The 19,499-nt window shown below is 38.4% G+C and overlaps 1 protein-coding gene across 1 annotated transcript; it reads left to right on the top strand.

The window, feature by feature from the left end:
- Nucleotides 1-14,330: 14,330 nt before the first annotated feature.
- Nucleotides 14,331-17,568, top strand: LOC102852363 (olfactory receptor 5D13-like). The gene is made up of 2 exons (XM_006902326.1): nucleotides 14,331-14,335; nucleotides 16,626-17,568. The coding sequence occupies exons 1-2, from the start codon at nucleotides 14,331-14,333 to the stop codon at nucleotides 17,566-17,568; spliced, it is 948 nt and encodes a 315-aa protein (XP_006902388.1).
- Nucleotides 17,569-19,499: the final 1,931 nt, after the last annotated feature.

Raw genomic sequence — 19,499 nt, 5'->3', positions numbered from 1 at the left:
TACATAGGGTCGCTATCAATCGCAAGCGACTTGACGGCACATAACAACAACAACAACAAGGCAACAATAAATACCCGTACCTTACAATGAGGAAGCTCTGGTGGCTTAGTGGTAAGAAGCTGTGCTGAAGTCTTAAAAACACATGGTTCAAATCCATCAGCTGCTTAGCAGGAGAAGGATGGGTAATCTCTTCCTGTGCAATATGCTGCCTCTGAAAACCTGCTGGAGGATCAATTTGGGGACGGTTCCTATTCAACGGCAAGTAGCAACAAAATCTCTATAGTGACCAGAATATACAGCAGAATGACAGAAAATAATACACAATTTAGAAATAATGTCAAATCATTGAAACATGTAACAAATTGAATATTTTAGGTGACCTTTTGAAAATTTTAATTGCATTTAATAATGTGCTTGTTGATATATTTTCCTTATATCTAATTGTCTTTTTTGTTATAATATTTTATCATTTCATGTATTTTTATGCAATAATTTCAATTTTTATTTTTGTGAAATATGTTATGATAAAACTTTTCATAGGGTCATAGCGTCGCTATGAGTCGCCTGCGACTCGACGGCACTTAACAACAACAACAGCAAAACTTTTCTGCTATTGTGTCTTTCCTTATTGTCAATGTCTTACCAAAAAAAATTCTAAATACGAATGCTGTACAATTAATCAATTTTATAAACAATGGTGGACTATATCCTTTGTACAGCAATATAGAAATATTTTTATCACCTGAATTAACAAAAAGTATTCTTCTATATATTCCAGATATTTTGTTATTTTAATTGATATATCTGCATCTGTGTTGGTGAATATATGTGAATGACAGTTTTATTCACTGGACTTGTTTGTATGTATATAGATATTGTCCTGTCATTCACAACACTGTATTTCCATATAGTTCTAGAAATGACCTTTTTAAGATTAAAAACAGTCCCATTTTTCCTCACCTTTTCATCTCCAGAATAATATATCATCTGATCATCTGACTCGAAATGTCCCATACCAGTCCAACTCATTTTGCGAATACTTAGTATGTCAATATTTACGCTTTCCATTTATCTATTAAAAAATGTTCAATTTCCCTACATTCTTGCTTCTCATATTCCACATACCAATTGTTAAATTCTTCTTATTACTGTTTCTTCTCCTTAGTGTTTCCAAATTTGAGGGATCAACGCTAGTTGTCATATCCGTTAGTCTACTTTAAGTGTGTTCTACTCTACATAAGGTTTTCAAAGGCCAATTATATTTCATAACTGAATGGCCAATCCTTCTTCCTAGTCTGTCTTAATTTGCATATACAGTGCTAGTATATCTGACAGACAAGTCTTTTTACCCACCAGATGAAAGACACTTCCCTTACAGAAAAAAACCAATACATTCACTGCTCACCCCTAACCTTAAGCACATGTGACTTGTCTCTACTCTTTCCCTGCTACATTCCTATTCCTTGCACACCGGGATACCTTGTTATACCCTCCCTTCCCCAGCCACCTCTTGATATGATCACCTGTCACTTCTGTGATACCTTGCACTACAAACTGCTATTGGTCTCTCATGCTGTTGTCCATCTCTTGTTTAGGAATACCTAAGTCCAAATCATATGTACCAAATTCAGAGAAAAAATTTTGCTTGAGGCTATTAAGAGAAGATCCTGGCCATAAAGTTTCTACTAAGTTCCGTGACTTACTGTCTCTGTTTGCAGTGCTGAAACATTGCACAGGTCTCTTCTAGATCTGATACTGAAGAATATTTGAGACTAAAGATATTCTTTCCTGAAAGATAAGATTAAGGTAGCTGATGCCCTTCTGAGAGAAAGATGTTACCTGATCAAGGAGATTAGAGAGAGCTCTCAGATCCCATGTTGTGTGATTCTGTGGATTCCCAACACTGTGTGCATAAGGAAGCCATCCAGTTTGAAACGAAACCCCAAAGGAGATTTGAGACTGAAGATAGCCTTTCCTGAAAAATGAGATTAAGGAAGCCAATGCCCTTCTTGGAGAAAATGTTACCTGATCAAGGAAATTAGAAACATGTGGCAGGGCATAGAATTATAGAATTCTGTACAACCAATGATTTATTAATAGAAAATACATTTTGCAAGAAATATAAACATAGGCTACACACATGAATTTAACCTGATGGGATACACCAGAATCAGATCGATTACATCTGTGGAAGGAATTGTTGGAAAAGTTCAATATCAGCAGTGAAAGTAGGCTGGGTGCTGATTGTGGAACCGACCATCAACTGCTCATATGCAAGTTCAAATTAAAACTAAAGAAAGTTAAACCATATCCAAAGGAATCAAAATTTGACCTTCAGTCTATCTCCCATGAATTTAAAAACCAACTAAGGAATAGGTTAGAGGCCTTGAACACTAATGAATAAAGTCCAGATAAGCTGTGGGAAGATATCAAGAATATCATTAATGAAGACTGCAAAAAGTAATTACAAAGAAGGAAGAAGAGAAAAAGACCTAAATGGATGTCAGAAGAGACTTTGAATATTGCACTAGAGTGCCAACAAGCCACAGCAAAGGGAAGAAATTAATAGAAGATTTCAAAGAGCCGTTCAAGAAGACAAGGCAGAATATTATTTTGAAATGTGCAGGGAGCTGGAGTCAGAAAATCAAAAGGTCCAAAATCGCTCAACATTTCATAAGCTGAAAGAACTAAAGGATAAATTCAAGCCACAAGTTGCAATGCTTAAGGATTCCATGGACAGAATATTGAATGATTCAGGAAGCATTAAAAGAAGGTGGATGGAGTATACAGTGTCATTGTACCGAAAAGAATTAGCTGACACAGGAATTTCAAGAAACAGCATATGATCAAGAGGCAATGGTGGTGAGGGAGGAAGTACAGGCTGCTCTGAAGGACTTAGCCAAGAAAAAAAACAAAAACCCAGGAACTGATGGAATGATGGAATCCCAATTGATGTATTTCAGAAAATAGATGCTGACCTCTCCAAAGTGCTGAAGAGCAATGGTATCTCTTTGGAGACTAAGGTGCGTCTGATACAGGCTATGGTCTTCGCAATCACCTGTTATGCATCAGAGAGTTGGAATGACCAAGGAGGATAGAAGGAGAATTGATGCCTTTGAGCTGTGGTGCTGGAGAAGAGTATTGAGAATACCATGGACTGCTAGGAAAACAAACAGATTTGTCCTGGAAAGGGTTAAACCGGGTGGCTCTTTGGAGGTAAGGATTCTGAGGCTCCGTCTAACATACTTTGGACATGTTGTGAGGAGAGACGGGTCCTTAGAGAGGGACATCATGCTTGGGAGGGTGGAGGGACGGCGCAGGAGAGGAAGGCCCTCTATGAGGTGGATTGATTCAGTGACTGGGATAATTGGGATGGGAGTGTCAGAGACAGTGCGATTGGCACAGGACAGAGCGGAGTTTAGGGCTGTTGTACATAGGGTCGCTATGAGTCGCAGGCGACTCGACGGCACATAACAACAACAACAACACAAAGATGCTGCCCTGCATGTTCTCACCAAGCTGTGCCAAGTAATCTGGAGGACAACTATTTGGCCAACTGACCGGAAGAGATCTGTATTTATTTTCATTCCAAAAAAAATGACCCAAGAGAGTGTGGAAATTATCGAACAATATCATCGACAACAATATCACTAATATCACACATTAGCAAAATCCTGCTGAAGATTATCCAGAAGGTTTTAACAGTACTTTCACAGAGAACTACCAGAAATACAAGCTGGGTTGAAAAGAGGTGGTGGCACTAGGGACAGGGACATTGTTGCCAATTTCAGATGGATTTTGGCAGAAAGCAGAGAGTACCAGAAGAATGTCTATCTGTGTTTCATTGATGATGCAAAGGCATTTGACTGTGTGGATCACAGTAAATTAATCTTGTGGAAAGTGGTTAACCTTGAGGAAAATGGGAATCACAGACCACTTGATTGTGCTTATACGAAACTTAAACTTGGACCAAGAAGCAGTCCTCCAAACAAAGCAAGGAAACACTGCATAGTTAAAAATCAGGAAAGGAGTGTGTCATGGATGTATCTTGTCCCCATAACTTTTCCATCTGTATGCAGAACAGATCATTCAGGAAGCAGGACTTTACGAGGAGGAATGTGACATCAAGATTGAAGGAAGATGCAGGTGACAATTTTGCTTTCTAAAACTGAGAAAGACCTGAAGTGCTTGCTGCAGAAGATCAAGGAATGTAGTCTTCAATATAGATTGAAGCGCAACATAAAAAGACAAAGCTGTGGTATATTCACACAATGGAATACTACCTTGCATTGAAAAACAAAGAACTCATGCAATATTATTCAAAATAGGTGACCCTTGAGGACATTATGATGAGTGAAATATCTCAGTCACAAAAGGACAAACACTGCATAGTGCCATTGCTGTAGAATGGGACTGACATCAGGGTTGTGGTAAGAATGAGAAAAACTGGATGAATTATGCATGCTGAATTGAAATGGATGAGGAAGAGAAAAGTTTAAACGCAATTTATTATAGGGCATTATGATTATCCTAAGTCTGGAATGAAAGTTCCAGAGTGGAGTATACTCGGGGTGGGGGTGGGGATAGATGTGGAGGGATCGTATACCATTGAAGGAATTTTTCTTTTACTTTTCAAAGAAAAGAGTGAACTGGGGGTGGGGGGTGCAGTGAGAAAAGTGCAACAATAAATGAATGGAAATCCAAAATCTCTGTAAATGTTCATTGAAATTAATAATAATAAAAAAATGGGAAAAAAAGATGAAGATTCTCATCACTGGGACAATTAGCAGCACTATCATAGATGGAGACGGGATTGAGATTCTTAGCAATTACAGTTTGCTTGGATCCACAATCACCACCCTTAATATTAGCAGTTAGGAAATCAAAGAACAAATTGCATTGGGAAAATCTGCTGTCATGGACCTCTCCAGAGTACTGAAGAGCAATGATGTCAGTCTAGATACAAAGGTGTGCCTAGTCCAGGCCATGGTCTTCTCAATTACTCATGCTTTAGAGAGCTGGACAATGACTAAGGATGACAGAAGAATAGATGCTTTAAAGTTGTAGTGCTGGAGAAGAGTCTTGAACATACCATGGACTACCAAGAAAACAAATTGGTATCTCATGGAAAGGGTGAAACCAAGTCTCTCCTTGGAGGCTAGGAGTTTGAAGCTCCACCTCACTTACTTTGGGGACATGGCCAGGAGAGATTGGTCCTTGGAGAAAGACAGTTCAGGAGAGAAATACCCCAGATGAGATGGATTGATCCAGTAACTAGGGCATTGGGGGTTGGTATGATGGAGTTGGTGAGACTGGCTCAGGACAGGGAAGGATTCAGAGCTGCTCTATATAGGGTCGCTATACATTGCAAGGGACTCAATGGCACGTAACAACAATCACATACTATGGCAAGTTTGGAAGCAGGAATGGTATCCGCTTCCTTAAAAACATGCCTCTGGAGACTCTAGGAGCTTTGATAAATGCCCATAGTTGTAGAGGAGCTTCAGGCCTTTTTTTATAGGATCACTATGAGTTGTGCTTGACTTGAAGGCAATCAACAACATGACATAATGTAAGATAATAACAATAACTTTATCAAAATATCTTTTTATATCCATCTTGTATCTAGTTATAAAATACTGATTTAAAATCTAGCAATAACCCAAGAATATATAACTATAAATATTACAATTTCAGTAACTCAGTGGAGGCTTACTTTTTGTGGATGGGTAGATAGGGAGGGCATATGTTACTGACTTACTTATTTGCTTCCAATATTACATTGCTGAAAATTTATTTACTTCCATTACTGTTGGTGTTATGTGCCGTCAAGTGACTTCAACTCATAGAGACCCTACGTATAATGACTCTGAACCTTACTCTATCCTGAGTCAATCTCACCATCTCTGGTCTCTGACATACCTACTCCATTATTCCAATCACTAAGTCAATCCATATAATCAACGCTCTTCCCCTCCTGCACTGTGCCTTGACCTTCTAACCATAATGTGCCCCTCCAAGGACTTTTCCCTCCTTGAAACTAGGAGCAATCTTATTTCACTCTCCAGGACAGACCTGTTTGTTCTCCTAGCAGTCCATGGCATATACAATACTCTTCTCCAGCACCAAAGCTCAAAGGCATCAATTCTCCTTCTATCATCCCTAGTCATTTTTCCAGCTTTCTGAACCATCAATGAGTGAAAACAAGATGTGCTGTAGGTGGATATCAAGAATATCATCCATGAAGAATGCAAAAGATCATTGCAAAGGTAGAGGAAGAAGAAAAGACCAAAATGAATGTCAGAAAAATCTCTGAATATGGCATTAGAGCATTGAGAAGCCAAAGCAAAGGGAAGAAATAACGAAGTTGAACAGAAGATTTTAAAGGGTAGCAAGGGAAGACAAAGCATTTTCATGAAATGTGCAAAGAGCTTGAGTCAGAAAACCAAAAGGTCCAAACTCGTTCAGCATTTCTTGATCTGAAAGAATTGAAGAACAAATTCAAGCCTTGAGTTGCAATGCTTAAGGGTGCTATGGGCAGAATATTGAATGATCCAGGAAGCATTAAAAGAAGATGGAAAGAGTATACAGAGTCACTATACCTAAAGGAATTGGCTGACACAGAAGAATTTCATGAAACAATGTATGAGCAAGAGCTTGTGGTGATGAAGGAAGAAGTTCAATCTACTCTGAAGGAATTGAAAAAACAAAACAAAACAAAAAACCCAAAGCTTCAGGAATTTATTTCAGACCGATTAACATATTTCAACAAATAGATGCTTCCCTGGATGTGCTCAACAAGTTGTGTCAAGAAATCTCAAGGACAAGCACCTGGGCAACTTACTGGAAGAGATCTAGATTTGTTCCCATTCCAAAGAAAGATAACCTGACAGAGCCTGGAAATTATTGGGCAATATCACTGATGTCACTTGCAAGCAAGATTCTAAAAATTATCAAAAAACGACTGGAGCAGTACATCAACAGAGACCTGCCAGAAGTGCAGGCTGGGTTTAGAGGAGGTTGTGGTACTAGGGATATTACAGCTAATGTTAGATGGATCTTGGCTGAAAGGCAGAGAGTACAAGCGTATTTCAGAGAGTAAGCCAAGGCGTTTGACTACGTGGATTACAGTAAACTGTGGCTAACCCGAGAAGAATGGGAATCCCAGAACACTTGATTCTGTTTTATGGAAGCAAGATTCTGCTGAAGATCATCCAAAACCGATTAGAACAGCACATCAGCAGAGAACTGCCGGAAGTCCAGGCTGGGTTTAGAAGGGGTCGTGGTACTAGGGATATTGTTGCTGATGTTAGATGGATCTTGGCTGAAAGCAGAGAATACCAGAAGAATGTCTATCTGTGTTTCATTGATTATGCAAAGGCATTTGACTGTGTGGATCATAATAAACTGTGGCTGACACTGAGAAGAATGGGAATCCCAGAACATTTAATTGTGCTAATGCGAAACCTGTACTTGGATCAAGAGGCAGAACAGAGCAGGGTAACACTGCATGGTTCAAAATTGGGAAGGGTGTACGCCAGGGATGCATCCTGTCTCCATACCTTTTCAACCTGTATGCAGAGCAGATTATCCGAGAAGCTGGGCTCTATGAGGAGAATTGTGGCATCAGGATTGGTGGAAGATCTATTAACAATCTGCGTTATGCAGATGACACAACCCTGCTTGCTGAAACTGAGGAGGACCTCATGCACTTGCTGCGAAGGGTCAGGTATTGCAGCCTTCAGTATGGACTGAGGCTCAATGTCAAGAAGACAAAGATTCTCACCACTGGACCAATTGGCAGCGTCAGGTTGGATGGCGAAGAGATTGAGATTGTTCACAGCTTCAGTTTGCTCGGCTCCACAGTCAACACTTTTGGCACCAGCAGTCAGGAAATCAAAAAGCATATCGCGATGGGAAAGTCTGCTGTTAGGGACCTCTCTAAAGTACTCAGAAACAACGGTGTCTCTCTGGAGACTAAGGTGCACCTGATACAGGCCATGGTATTTGCAATCGCTTGTTATGCCTCAGAGAGTTGGACAATGACTAGGGAGGAGAGAAGGAGAGTGGATGCTTTTGAGCTGTGGTGTTGGAGAAGAGTACTGAATGTACCATGGACTGCCAGGAAAACAAACAGATTCATCTTGGAGAGGATTAAATCAGGCTGCTCCTTGGAGGCAAGGATTCTGGGGCTTTGTCTGACATACTTTGGACATGTTGCCAGGAGGGACGGGTCCTTGGAGAGGGACATCATTCTTGGGAGGGTGGAGGGACAGTGCAGGAGGGGAAGACCCTCTATGGGATGGATTGATTCGGTGACTGGGGTAATCGGGATGGGTGTGTCGGAGGCAGTGCGGTTGGCGCCAGATAAAGCAGGGTTTAGGGCTGTTGTGCATAGGGTCGCTATGAGTCGAAAACGACTCGACGGCACATAACAACAACAACAACAACAATAATTGGACCAAGAGGTAGTAGCCAGAAAAGGGCAAGGAAGCACTTCCTGGTTTAAAATTGGGAAAGATGTACACCAGGGATGTGTCTTATCTCCATACCTTTTTGACTTCCATTATTACATTGCTTAAAAGAAGGATGAATTTACTTCTAGGACCAGAAAGAGATCAGGTTCCCCCTCTTATCCTGTCCTGGAATCTTGGAGTACAGGTATTCTAGGAAATAGGTGGTTTCATTTGAATTCTGCTTTATAGCGGTGGCCTGCTGTGGTTTCTCTTTCTCTATTTAAGTATCATTCAGCTCCTTATGTTTAGACATTTGATCCTTATTTAAAAACAAAGTGCTTATCGAGTAAGAATAGTGAACCACAGGGAAATAAAACATGACCTCAATCAATTGAACTTGTTTTTGAAAACCACTGCCTCATGTCTAAAGGGGCAAGAAGCATTTCATTGTTTGTGAAGTGAAGTGAATTTCTAAGCTGAGATTTATCCTGTGCATAGCTTAAACCCGGATTCAAGATGGTTGTTGCTGTTGTTGTTAGATGCCATTGAGCCCAGCATGACTCACAGCGACCTTCTGAACAGCGGATCTGAACCTTGTCCCATCCTGTGCCATCCTAATCATCTCTGACACACTCGAGGCCATTGTTGCAGTTGCTGCTTCAATTCATATCATTGGGGATCTTCCTTTCTTTAGCTGAGTTTCAACCTTTCCAAGCATGATGCCTCTTTCCAAGAAATAGCCTTATCTAGCAACATGCCAAAAGCATATGAGATGAAGCTTTGCCAACCTTCCTTCTATGGAGCACACCGCCCCTTCTTCAAGACGTATTTGTTCTTTCATTTGGAAGTCCATAATGTATAAAAGTACTCTGAATATTCTATGCATTCTCTAACACCACAGCTCAGAGATATCAAGTCTTCTTTGATAACCCATATTCATTATTCATCTCTCAGAGTCTTAGCTAATGATTGAAAAGACCATGGCCTGAATCAGGTGCACCTTCAACTTCAAATGAACATTACTGCTCCTCGGCGTTTTGGAGAGACGCCTGACAGTGGACTTCCCCAGTGCAATATGTCTTCTGATCTCCTGACTGCTGGTCCCAAGGTTTTTAATTACAAAACCAAGTAAGATGAAATTGTTGGTTATGCAACTAAAATGCCATCTTAAAAATATCAACAAGAAAGATAACAAAGTCATTAGTAATAAAGCATGTAAAATTATTTTCATGTTTAACAAGTGAATTTTTCCCTTGCATATTTTTTATAATTTACATGCATAGGAGAAATTATATATATATATATATATATTCTGTACAGTTCTCATTGTTTTTAAAGTAGACGAGTGAAGCAGAGTTATTAATACAGAAGTCCCTAGAGTTCAAATAAAATTACTACATAATGAAATATCACATGGGACAGAGTTTCATCTAATTGTTCAGACTGGTTTCCAAGGTAATTCTTTGGTGATGTTTTCTTTGCCCCACCTCCCAATGGCCATCATCATATATATTTAACACAATTTAATGCAAGAAACTGATGGTTAATCCAGGATTATTCTTTCTTTTTTTTAAATAGTATTTTCTTAATAAGGCTGAATAAAGTTGATTGTATGAAACACTAGATGAACTATTTACAGCCTATATACTCTGGCCACTATTTTCAAATTTGTTTTATTCTAGAAAAATACTAATTGGAAGAATTGTTGGAGTTTATCAATCTTAGCAAAAGAATCATCAATCAATGCATTTTTCAGTTGTTTCTCAATTTATGTAAGTCATGAAATTATTGGTTGTTTTGCATTTAAAATTAATGTATTGAATTATGATATTATTTGCATGAAACAAAAAATGGGTCCACTAAAAGGAGTCAATTTATCTTGGTGAGGGCTCAAAGTGTTATTTAATTACTCAGTCACACTTTTATATGATGTTTTCAGATTTTTCTCAGCACTTAATAAACATTTATGTTAATAAGCATTGTGAAATATAACCTCTATTCTAAAAATTCCTCTAACACATGATAAAAAGGGTGAAGACTGGAACCCTGATTCACTGTTGGTGGGAGTGTAAAATGGTGCAACCCCTGTGGAAAGCAGTATGGCGCTTTCTCAAAAAGTTGCAAATAGAGATACCATTTGACCCAGCAATTCCACTACTGGGAATATACCCTGGAGAGACCATAGCTGACATCCAAGCAGATATATGCACACCCATGTTTATTGCAGCTTTGTTCACAATAGCAAGGAGTTGGAAACAACCTAAGTGCCCATCAACAAACGAATGGCTAGAGAAGCTGTGGTATATTCGCACAATGGAATACTATGCTGCATTAAAAAACAAGGAACTCATGCAATATTATTCAAAATGGTTGACTCTGGAGAACATTATGCTGAGTGAAATATCCCAGTCACAAAAGGACAAATATTACATGATGCCACTGTTGTAGAATGGGACTGTCCTTGGGGCTGGGGAGAGACTGAGTAAGATGGGTTCAATAATGCATACTGCACTGAAACAGAGGAGGGAGAGAACCGTTTAAAAGAGAGATGTAACTGGGTATTTCTGTCATCACAGGGGACTAGAGCGAGGGCTGCATGGTGGAGGGGACCTGGGGGAGGGTTTGTAAAACAATGAAAGAATCTTTTCTTTTACTTTTCCATAATTTTTGGACTCATGTACTTATAATTTGTTAGTCAAATTTGTGTCTTCTAGGTTGCAACACCCCCATGATACATCTTCAAGGATATCTACATGTACAGCCAAGCACAATCAATAAGAGTGCATCTGAATTCCAAAATCAATCTCCATAATAGTCTATGTGTTTCCTACTGCCAAAGGGGCCCTTTAGAGTAGTGAGAGAAGATCTTCACCCTGAAACCCACAGTGTCCCTTTTCAGCAGGAAGTAGCTAAGAGAATACGCCGTCCCCTTTTCCTTATGACTCAGGGTGAAGTCTCTCTCAGGGAGGAGTGATAGGGAATGGCAAAGGATACACTGACAAAGAAGATTAATCAGAACTGGCTTTGACAAGCACTGTGGCATTTGGACAAGAACAAACTGGGAGGAGGGTAGAGAGAATAGTGCAACAATGAGTGAGTGGAGGCCCAAAATCTCTGTAAATGTTTATGAAAATTAATAAAATATAATTATAGAAAAAAAAGAAGAAGTATGTTTTTAGAATTATAAGATATGATATACGGTAACTGTGAGTTATAAACTGTAAAATCTGTAAGTATATAGAGGATAAGAAAAAAATAAGTATTATAAAACTTGGTTGGCATAATTCTTTTTCTTGTAAATCAAAGCCTGGTGGTTAGAATTTCCCAGCCCCTTGTCAGGAGAAATACAGGCATCCTTCTTTAAATATTTGCAGTCTTAAAAATGTAGTAGATGGTAGTCAGGAGTTAGGATCATTGCAACAGCGTGAGTGAATGTGTAATATAGTAGATTGCAAAATAAAGTATAAGAGAGAGACTAACATGGGAAAACATACTTTGTAAAAATAGGCATTTTGTTCACCACAATTGAAGAAACAAAGCATTGTTACAGAATCTTAATCTAGTGGCTATGAAGATAAGGCAGACTATAGAGACTTAAGGCGTTTTGAGGAAAGGCAGATTGAAAAGGAAAATTCATTAAGCGTTCGAACATTAAATGTGTTCACTCTCAGGAAAAATTAAAATGAAAAATTATTGTGTACAAAATTATTGAAAAGAACCCTGTAATGCATTTTGTGAAGTCTTATTAAAATGCCTGTGACATAATCTAACTAAGATTCTTTGAGATTGATGCCTTTCTGTTGCGATATTGGAGAAAAGCACCGAATATCCCATACACTGCCAAAAACCCCAAAACCAACCCCAAGTAGCTATTTCTTGAGAAAAGTTCAGCTGAAGTGTTCCACAGAGGCAGGCATGGTGAAACTTCATCTCGCATATTTTGGACATGTTGTTAGGAGAGGCTATTCCCTAGAAAGAGATATTATGCTTTAGGATCAATGAAGGAGGAAGCCACGCAGACAGATGGATGGACACAGTGACTGTGGTAATGCGCTTTAATATGTCAGAGTTGCTGATTTCACAGGGTAAGACAGGGTTTGGAGCTATTGTTGACAGGGTCAGTATGAGTCATACTCGACTCAGTGACACCTAACAACAGCAGCTTCTAACTGAGCAGTTATAAAGCTTTGTGCAGAATGGATACAGGCATAGTTGAGGAATGCCTTTGAGGAATTTTCCCCCTATATTCCAGACTTTTACGAGAGTTATTATTGTTGTGCACTGTTGTGTCTTAACTGACACAAAGCTGACCCTCCAAAGGGTTTTCAAAGAGAATAAATCTTACGGGAACACATTACCTGTCTTTCTCCTGCAGAGCAGCTGGTGGATTCTAACCTTGTACATTTGCTTTGGCAGTGAAATTTGTTAAAAGTTAGAAATGAATAATAAAAAAAAAGACAATAGTGGAAAATGTGATTCTACATCTTATACTACGAATGTCTAAATAAAATCCAACTCTATGTATTCCTGCCACAAATATTTGTCTAAGGGGAAAATATAGTGAAACCTTGTCTTTAATTTTGGACATATTTTTAGGATGAATGAGTCCTTAGAGACAACAGGCTGGGAATGATAGAGAGTCAGTGAAAGAGATTAAGACCCTCAAAGAGATGGACTGATGTAGTAGCTACCACAACAGGCTAAGGTGTGACACAGATCGTGATGGTGCAGGATAGGGCAAGGTTCCTAGGGCCATTAAAGGTCCAGCTCACCTTGACTGCATCTAACAACCATGAGTCAAAATCATCAAACTGCTAGTCAAATCACAGGGGAATGAACATGTGGAGCAGAAAGTGTTGGAAGTGTTCAGCATTGTTTTTATGATTATGCCATGAATCGCCTCTGATTCTATATACATCTGACCAAAAAGATTAGATCCTGTGGCACCATCATAATCTCTGTTACTCAAACCCCTTATTACAGTCATTGTGTCAATCCAGCTCCTCGAAGGTCTTTCCGGTGAGGCTCCCTTTCCCAAGCAGGGTGTCTTTTTCCAAGGACTAGCCTCTCCTGACAAGATACCCAAGGTATGTGATAAGAGTCTCACTATCTTTTTTATCTAAGGAGTACCCTGATTGTACTCCTAGGATACATTTGTTTATTCTTTGGCAATCCATGTCATAATCAATATTCTTCGACTATTAAAAAAATTATATAGGGCATCAATTCTTCAATTGTCCTTGTTCAGTTTTCCAACTTTCACAAATATGTGCTTCAGTTGAAAAATACCATGTCAAGTACACCTTAACCTTCCAGCAAATACCATTATCATACAATACTAGAAAGAGGTCTTTTGCCACAGACTTTCCCAATATAATATATTGTTTGATTTCTGGACTGTCACTTCTATGGGTATTAATTGTGGATCCAAATAAAATTCAATCATTGACTACTTCAATCTTTATTTAATTTCCGCTTCATGGACATTGTGTTGTTGTTGTGTTCCATGGAGTCAGAACTGACTCATATCTGACTCTCCGGTGGGTTTTCAGAGGCAGTTTGTTGCATGGGAGGAGATTGCCCATCCTTCTTCCATGAAGCCTCTGGTGAATTCGGACCACATACCATTGGGGTTGCAGTGCAGCTTCTTGCAAATAGGGCACCTTGCCATCCCTCCCCCCCAATCTGGCATCCTTAACCTGTGAAAGAGATAAGTAAGGGAGCTGTTTATGCCTTTTTTTATTTTAAAAAGGGTACAAATAAGGGAGTTTGATGTCACATTCCTTATTGAGTAACTTGTATATCATTTCTTTCCAGTTAATTTGGTGACATGATTACAGCGGATGGAAAAAAAGATGAGATGTGTTAGAAACCATGAAGTATAGATTAATATGAAAATTAGAAAGAGTAATGAGTGATATCTACTTATCTTTTGACACGAGTAAAAACAAAGAATATTGGTACTAAGAATATGATCAGTTAACTTTTATTATTTCTCCCAGGACACTATGCTGTTCAGAGGATGGAGCACAATCAGATGTTGTTTGTTGTGCTGTATGTAAAGTTTCTTTGAGTTGAGTACACTGGGCAACAGCCCAGGGAGGAGACTGGAAGCTCTGAGGAGAGCAGAGGTTTCAGGACTGTGCTGATAATTTTCAGAAAGAGCTCAGATTTCCCTACTTTTCCTTGGAATCTAGGAGTACAAGTCTTTGAAAATACAGAGACTCTCTTAACTTCTGCTGAAGAGTAGCCAGCAGAAGTTTTTCATATATCAAGTTTATTTAGGTAAGAGCCAATTCCATATCTATAGACACTTGAACTACATTTAACATTAAAATAGGGCTGTAGACTACAGAGGAAAGATTAAAGAGCCTCATCAACAAGTGCAGTTGATTCTGGAACCCAATTCTCATGCTGAGATTCAGTTCCAGATACATCAATCATAGTTTACTCTTTCAGTTTGGTTTCTTGCTGGCATTTGCCTTTTGCTTGAGATAAAATGTGAATGAAGAGGATAGGAGTTATTTTTGTATGCAGTGGGACATTTTTTTATACTGTCGAGTAAGTAGTTTTACTACTTTTACTATTAATTACTTATCTTTCTTTAGCATGTCAGTCACATTGGGAAGGAGAATTTTATGTTAACTATTATTTTAACTCTTTTTTAACATCAAGAAATAAAAATTATTTTATTTTTATATACATACAGATGTTAAAAAAAGAGAGATTAAAACAAATTAGTGTGTTTATACATTTGGCAACTTACTTTTATAAGTGACTATTCACTCCAGAAGTGAAAATTCATAGCACTCGACATATTTTATAGCTGATACTCACTTCAGATGATTTATGTGCACTGAAGAATAATATTTAATAATCAGTTTTTGTAAATTAAAATAACCCATATTTTTTATGAACACAAGTAAAGAATATGTTCAATATTGAGTTTAGAAACAGTGAAGATTCTAAAAATAAAAGTAGAGCTAACAAGGAATTTTCTCTTGACCATTTTCCAATGACCATTTAAAAGAATTAAGGCTTAATTAGTCGCTCATAGATAAAAAGACATGTGAAGAGCAAAATACTCATCATGTATATTTTCTACAAAAAAAAGGTTTATAAGAAATTTGTCACCCTTCACTCTTCATCATGGGAAAGGGTTGAGCAATAGTCAATCAATTAGGGAACTTGATTAAGGAAGATGGAACCACCACTTTGACAAGGTTCATCATGCTAAAATACAACAGGTCTCACTTCTTGAAGTTTCTGTTGTGCTGTGCAGTCAGAACTGACTCATAAATTATCCTCCAGCAGGTGAATATCACAGAGGGAAATATAGGAAGCACTACTGTATTTTTGGTTTTTTTTCCTTCCAAAGTTATTCTTTAATAATTTTCTTGCACAAAATAAAAATCACTTTTAAAATTTGATACTCCTAAGTTCTAACTAGGAATAAAACCCACAAATATTTTCCACAAAAATGTTAGGGAATTTCATCATGCTTCATATACATAACAAATTTACACAGATGCTCAGCAGGATATATACATATGCCGGAGAAGGTTGGGCAATCTCTTCTCATGCAATTCACTGCCTTTGCAAATACACTGGAGCGGAGCATCAGCTATGAGTCAACTCAGACTCAACAAAACACAACAACAACTAATAGAGAGAGCTCTGGTGGGTAAGTAATAAGGAGCCAAGCTGTCATCCCAAAGGCACACAATTTGAACCCCCCAGTGGCTTTGAGGGAGAAGGATAGAAAATCTACTCCTGTTCCATCATTTACTGCCTCTGTAAACCCCTGGAGGGTTAGCTATGAATCAATATGCATTGCTTCTGGCTCGGGAGTATACATACAAAATATATATGCATTCCAATCTCTATATTTTGATTGTTCTCTAGAGGTTTATTACAATACAATGAGCTCTGGTAGTCTAGTAGATAGTGACTTGTGCTGACAACTGAAAGGTAGGAGGTTTGAATCCATCAGCTGCTCCACAGGATAAAAGTGGGCAACCTCCTTCTGTGCAATGTACAGCCTCTGAAAGCTATGGAGAGGTCAGCTATGATTTGCTTTTGGGTTGACAGTGATGTGAGAAACAGAGTGGCTTATTAAATATTTATTACGCTGAATAATCAGATTTTTTAAAAAAAAATTTTCTACAGGAACCATGACAACCAGAGTTTTGCCGCCACATTCATCCTCTTGGGCTTCTCAGAATTCCCAGACCTCCAAGTGCCCCTCTTCATTTTCTTCCTGATCGTCTACACAGTCACTGTTCTGGGGAACCTGGGCATGATCATGATCATCAGAGTCAACCCCAAACTCCACACCCCAATGTATTTCTTCCTCAGCCACTTGTCCTTTGTCGATTTCTGTTTCTCAACTGTAGTTACACCTAAGCTGTTAGAAAACTTGATTGTGGAAGACAGAAGTATCTCCTTTAAAGGGTGCATCATGCAGTTCTTTTTGGCTTGTATATTTGTAGTAACAGAAACATTCATGTTGGCAGCAATGGCCTATGATCGATTTGTAGCAGTTTGTAACCCCTTGCTTTATACAATTGCAATGTCTCCAAAGCTTTGTTGCTTGTTGGTGACTGCCTCATACTCTTGGAGTATAGTCTGCTCCTTGACCTTTACCTACTTTCTGTTGAGGTTATCTTTCCATGGGACTAACTTCATAAATAACTTTGTATGTGAGCATGATGCTATCGTAGCTGTGTCCTGCTCTGACCCCTATATTAATCAGAAAGTAATATTAGTATTTGCAGTATTCAATGAAATAAGCAGCCTCTTAATCATCCTTACATCCTATGCTTTTATATTCATTACTGTCATGAAGATGCCTTCCTCTGGGGGGCGCTACAAAACATTCTCTACCTGTGCTTCCCACCTGACTGCCATTACCATCTTCCATGGGACTATTCTATTTCTCTACTGCATTCCTAACTCCAAAGGCTCATGGCTCATGGTCAAAGTGGCCTCTGTGTTTTACACAGTGATCATTCCCATGCTTAATCCCTTGATTTACAGCCTCAGGAACAGAGATGTGAAAGAGACAGTGAGGAGGTTAATCAACACAAAGTTAATCGGCTTTAAAGCCTAAATAAATATATAGTTGTTTCTTAATGATAAACTGTTGAGAAATAATAAGTAACAAATCTGTACCTGACTCAACCATAATGTGCTAATTAAAATTGCAATATCGGTTTAGTTAAATATTCATAAAATAACATTGATCTTCAAAGTACTATTTTTAAAAATGTATAATTAGAACATGACAGTCAGAACAATTAAGTTTGTATTTATAAATGATTATATAAAATTTCCTTGCTGTTATGTATAGCTATGGGCTTACTCAGACCAACCTTAACATCACTTTATTTCAAATTAGAGAAGAGTATTTTTAATTATAAGAACAAATGTTTGCTTATATCAGAAAATGATACAGTAAGAACAGTTTAAAGTAAAACTATAGTCATGAATAAATCTTAATCAAATTCTAAATTAAGGTCTTTGGATTAGTTAACATGGATAAATCTCTTTGCCCTGCAATTACCAGAGTCTGGCACAGTTAAAATATCTTTGCTAATACAGATTATATTACCTTCCAATGTACTAGAGTACCAGGACAGTTTAGAAATATATACTGATGACTTACTTTATTTTTGTCATATATGTTAATGTGACTGTGATATTGTTTTTACATTGAAATTTTACTAAGATAAATTTACATTTACTGTTAGTTGTAAGAAAGAATTTATCACATATATACTGGGGTCAAGATTGGTGGATGATCTATCAACAATCTGCGTTATGCAGGTGACACAACCCTGCTTGCTGAAACTGAGGAGGACCTGAAGAATCTGCTGCAGAGGGTCAAGGACTGCAGCCTCCAAGATGAATTGAGGATCAATGTCAAGAAGACAAAGATTCTCAGCACTGGGCCAATTGGCAGCATCAGGATGGATGGTGAAGAGACTGAGATTGTTCATAGCTTTAGTTTCCTTGGCTCCACAGTCAACACTCTTGGCACCAGTAGCCAGGAAATTAAAAGGCGCATTGCGATGGGAAAGTCTGCTGTTAGGAACCTCTCCAAAGTACTGAAGAGCAATGGTGTCTCTCTGGAGTCTAAGGTGCATTTGATACAGGCCATGGTCTTTGCAATCACTTGTCACTCATCAGAGACTTGAACAATGACCAAGGAGGATAGAAGGAGAATTGATACCTTTGAGACTTAAACAATGACCAAGGAGGATAGAAGGAGAATTGATACCTTTGAGCTGTGGCACTGGAGAAGAGTATTGAGAATACCATGGGCTGCTAGGAAAACAGATTCATCCTGGAAAGGGTTAAACCGGGTGGCTTCTTGGAGGCAAGGATTCTGAGGGTCCGTCTAACAATATTTCGACATGTTGTGAGGAGGGACCGGTCCTTGGAGAGGGACATCATGCTTGGTAGGGTGGAGAGACAGTGCAGGAGGGGAAGGCCCTCTATGAGGTGGATTGATTCAGTGACTTGGGTAATCGGGATGGGAGTTTCAGAGACAATGTGATTGGCACAGGACAGAGCAGAGTTTAGGGCTGTTGTACATAGGGTCACTATGAGTCTCAAGCAATTCGATGGCACATAACAACAACATATTTCACTTCATTTTACTCATGATATAAAAATGTAACAATACACACTAATATTGATAGAATACACAACAAGAATGTAATCATGTATTGGGAAATGAAAATAGACTGATTTCATTCCTTGACCACAACTGATGCAATTCCCATAAAATTTTGAAAATCCAAGATATAAAATTGCAACATAGTAATATATTTAATAAACTACTTAAAAGGTTGGACTCATGTGGACTTGTGGCACATTTTTTTTGCATTTTGACTTGTGAACCAAATTGATAAATAAAAAATTGAGAAGTGATAAAAGAGTTTGTCCCTTCAGTGTTCTTTTTTACATTTTATCTTATTTTGCTTGTGTGTACTGTCAAATCCGATCTGACTGGTACAGGAGGAGATTGCCCTTCCT

Source organism: Elephantulus edwardii, unplaced genomic scaffold, assembly GCF_000299155.1.
Source record: "Elephantulus edwardii isolate Elephantulus edwardi_28Jun2011 unplaced genomic scaffold, EleEdw1.0 scaffold00389, whole genome shotgun sequence".
NCBI lineage: Eukaryota > Metazoa > Chordata > Mammalia > Macroscelidea > Macroscelididae > Elephantulus > Elephantulus edwardii.
This window is presented reverse-complemented; position numbering and strand designations above follow the sequence as displayed.